We start from the raw sequence: 4,060 nt of genomic DNA on the forward strand, positions 1-4,060 counted from the left end.
CGTCGCCGTAACTTAGCGGTTCGGCAAAAGACACCGATAGAATAAGTACTAGGTTTACAAAGAATAATTGCTGGGGTCGATTTGCTCGACTAAAGGTGGTGCTCCAGCATGGCCGCAGTCAAATGACTGAAAAACAAGTAAAAGAGTAAAATATTATTATTATTATTATTATTATTATTATTGAGTGAGAGAGCAGTTCATGCCATCAGTGTGACGCTGAGGTATAAATATTGAAAATATACAACTTATTATTATTATTATTATTATTATTATTATTTGCAGTGCTTATGTTGTTAATTAATTGTCCTTGCTCCATTGAACTAATCTCCTTTATGGACATCTTCTTCGTTGATCGCGGTTGATTCTCTGCGACCTTTCGGTGACATGGAACGACGCGTAGAATCAGTTAGTCACTACCGTGTGTTTGTTAGTTAGTAGTAGCAGCAGTTATGAACCGACTAAACTGCTGCTAGACGCTTGGGAAAGCACACAGAACAGTTCTTTGGGGAGTTTTTGTTGTTGTTCTTTTATTATTTATTCTCAGCATAGCTCGAGAGAGGGAGAGGAAGCGCGCGCGCGTGTGTGTGTGTTCTCTGTGTGTTTACGTATGTCGCACACACGTACACATTTTCTGTCTAGCCTGTTGTTTGTTCCTCATCCTCACAGAGATTGGTTCTCACTCTCGCTTCTTCTCGTGTCTCTAGTGAAACGAGCCAGTTTAGTTGATGTTCGGGCACCAAGCGGATTCTTACTCGAGTAAAGGGTGGAAGAGAAAGAAGCAGGCTAATATCCTTGGGATATAAAACACACAAACACACACTCACATACAGTGATACACACACACACACACATATATATATTCATATATAAATCCAATAAACAATTTGTTGAGTTCGATACATCAGTGTCACCTTGAGGCGAAAAGAGCATCAATAGCTTTAACTTGTGTTAAAAGAAGACAACAAACAAAAGTAAAGCAAATCGAAGTTTTTTTTTTTTTTTGTGTTTTCATTTAATACTTTCCGCCGTTGGAATTATATCAATCGTGGATTTTGTGGGTGTGAAGCATAAGACATATTCTAGGGTCACAAGAGGAGTTTAAAATGAGTGCCGTTGACGTTATGTACCACCAGCCGTACTCTAGTAATTTGGCCTATTATCCACGAACTCCAATCGAACAGGTAAATGCATCGGGCATTTTGAAGCTTTTTTTTTTCTGCTATATTTGTCAAATCACTGATATTCTTGTGCATTGATGTTTGTACAAATGATGTCACATATTGTATATTCTTAGAATCACAGACGGACACATCCAGCTTCTTTTAGTAACTTTTCCCTCTTTCTGTGCCTGGTTATTTACTTTTCAGCATTCAAAAGTTCTTTCATTTCAAAATTATTTGATTTTTCCTGTTCTGTTTTTCTTCTTCTGTATTTTTGTCCCTTTTCTTTTTCTTCTTCTTTTGGCGACAATCTTGAATTGAGGGTCTGAGAATTTACAGTGTCGTTCGGTCGTTGAAGTAGCGACAGAGTCGACAACTCGACAACGACTGCCAAAGAGAGCTTGCATATCTTTGCACGAGTGGGCACCTACTGTGCCAGTGTGTCTTAAAGCAAGGATATATATATTTCTACACAAGAAAAAACTCCAATGCTTACAAATATTCGAGCCGGCATTCTGCGAATCCCAAAGCTAAGGGTAGGGCAACCAGAAGGAATTCGGCGTCTTTGTAATTCCAGCATTGCACTTTGAAATATCAACCACCCACCGTCCTCCGACAGTTTGATTTCACATACACAGAGACGTCTTGAAACATATTGTCTTTATACTCTATAGCACTATTTATGCATTCTTTCTCAACAATTCTCATTTTACACACGTAACAAATAACCTACTCACACACTTCCGTTCCTTTTAGATGTTGTCGACAACTATGAATTCAAGGAAAAACTAATAGAACTGTGAGTTAATTTTTACCCAAAGATCTCTGGAATTTCACCGCTAGTTAACCTTAATTCTAACTATTTACTACTTTTTCCGTTCGTTTATTTTCCAGCTTTTTTTGTGTGGAATTTCATCGTTTATTATCATTATTATTATTATTATTATTATTATTATTATTATTATTATTATTATTATTATTATTATTACTACTACTACTACTACTTCTACTACTACGTACGCTCCACTTACAAAAAACATTGGTGATATACACGCACACACCCTCATACACACATCCACGCACACAGACGCACACAGACGCACACACACACACATACACACACACATACACACCCATGCTTAGACATACACATTATACACACTGCTTTGCTTCGCGTGTGCCGTGTTTATGTTAGTTGTTTATTTATGTGCTATCATCATTCATCTGACTTTTATATTCCTTACGAATATCTTCTTTTTACATTCCCTTATCTCGTTCGGTTGTTTATTTTCTAAACATTCTTGTCGATACTTTTTTATTATTATTGTTTGTTTCGTCGAGATGTATCTGCATTTTGTACGACACCCCCAACCGTCGTGTTTTCTCTCATTGTTATTTCGTTAATGTTATTTCTGTTCTTTGTTACAAACAGGCTTTTGGTCTCACTAAACTACACGAACCCATGAATCTTGGTTGCTATTCTGCACCCGGCAATTCAATACTTAGCGTACCAGTCACATCATCACCGCCTCATAATTTGCATCTTCATCAGTCGGAACAACAAGTGCAACCACAAACTCATCCAAACCAACATCTGATTCCAGAGTCTGCTACATCAACACCGCCCCATGTAAATAATTCCATTGACAGAAGTTGCAACAGCAGCAGTAGCAGCAGCAGTCTTGAAGGAAATGCCATAAAAGAAGAAAACAATTCGGATAAGGGAACCGTACCAAAAGAAACGGTTTACCTGGCATCAAACAGCATGGTACACAATTATTTCTCTGGGGATTCTAATCGACTCGTGGATGAACATTTTTTAAGGGCACTCAGCCATTATCCGGGCTATTCGAGCACATCTTCTCATGGTTCTTCAATGTCACCCTCAGACAGAAACAAAATAAGCCCCTTCAATAAAGGTAAGGACAACTGTTTTTACAGGAAACATTCGTTTCCAAGTTGAAGGCATTTAAATGTATAAAGAACACACAATAGAATCTTTTATTTTTTTTAGGATTGTGTGGTAAGAAGTCTGTTTCTCAATTACATAGTTTCGTGTTCAATTCTACTATGTGGCATCTTGGGCAAGTGTCTTCTATTATATAGCCAAAGCTTTGTGAGTAGATTTAATAGACGGAAAATGAAAGCAGCTTGTTATGCATGTATGTATGTATATGTATGTATGTATGTATGTATGTATGTATGTATGTATGTATGTCATTGTTCAGTTTTATTCCAATGTTTGCCAATAGAGAAAGAACCGGTTTCTAACCTAGATCCAAGGCTCCTTCATTGGAATTATGTATGTATGTATGTATGTATGTGTGGTGTGTATGTGTGTCCTCATGTTTGTGTCTGTTCCCCACCCCCATCGCTTGACAAACAATGTTGCCTTATTTATGCTCACCTAACTTAGCAGTTTCGCAACAGAGAGCAATAGAATGAATACCACACTTAAACAAAAATACTTGGGTCAATTTGCTCCACTAAAATCCATTGAAGTCGGTGCCCCAGCATGGCCGCAGTCCAATGACTGAAACAAGTAAAAGATGCACGGTAATCGGATTATGGCTTTCCCATCAAATTATGTAATCCATGGATCCGGAGTAAATCAAGACAAAATCGCAGGAATATGAGACATTGGCAAATATTTATTGTTTACTTGCTTTAGTCATTGGACTGCGGCCACGCTGGGGCACCGCCTTCAAAAATTGTTTGTCGAACAAATCGACCTTAGTACTTATTATAGTTTGAGTTTGGTACTAATTCTTTCGTTTTTTGTGGTTTTTTTTTTCATCGAACTGCTGAAGTGGTGGGACGTAAACAAACCAACATAGGGTGCCAAGCGTGGTGGGACAAGCAAGCACAATGACACAGATTTTATATATATATATATATAT

The 4,060-nt window shown here is 37.7% G+C and overlaps 1 protein-coding gene across 3 annotated transcripts in view; it reads left to right on the forward strand.

The window, feature by feature from the left end:
• The first annotated feature begins 473 nt into the window (after positions 1–473).
• LOC106869520 (transcription cofactor vestigial-like protein 2) overlaps positions 474–4,060 on the forward strand; it is a 35,775-nt gene continuing 32,188 nt past the window's right edge. Inside the window, exons 1-3 of one of the 3 annotated variants that reach the window (XM_014915290.2) lie at positions 474–1,181; positions 1,917–1,959; positions 2,593–3,079. In XM_014915290.2, the coding sequence (XP_014770776.1) occupies positions 2,623–3,079 (457 nt within the window). In that variant the 5' untranslated portion in view covers positions 474–1,181; positions 1,917–1,959; positions 2,593–2,622. Of the gene's footprint in view, positions 1,182–1,916; positions 1,960–2,256; positions 2,351–2,592; positions 3,080–4,060 lie in introns of those variants that run through there. The other 2 variants (XM_014915289.2, XM_052970272.1) reach the window with 2 other exon arrangements.

This window comes from Octopus bimaculoides, chromosome 8, assembly GCF_001194135.2.
Source record: "Octopus bimaculoides isolate UCB-OBI-ISO-001 chromosome 8, ASM119413v2, whole genome shotgun sequence".
NCBI lineage: Eukaryota > Metazoa > Mollusca > Cephalopoda > Octopoda > Octopodidae > Octopus > Octopus bimaculoides.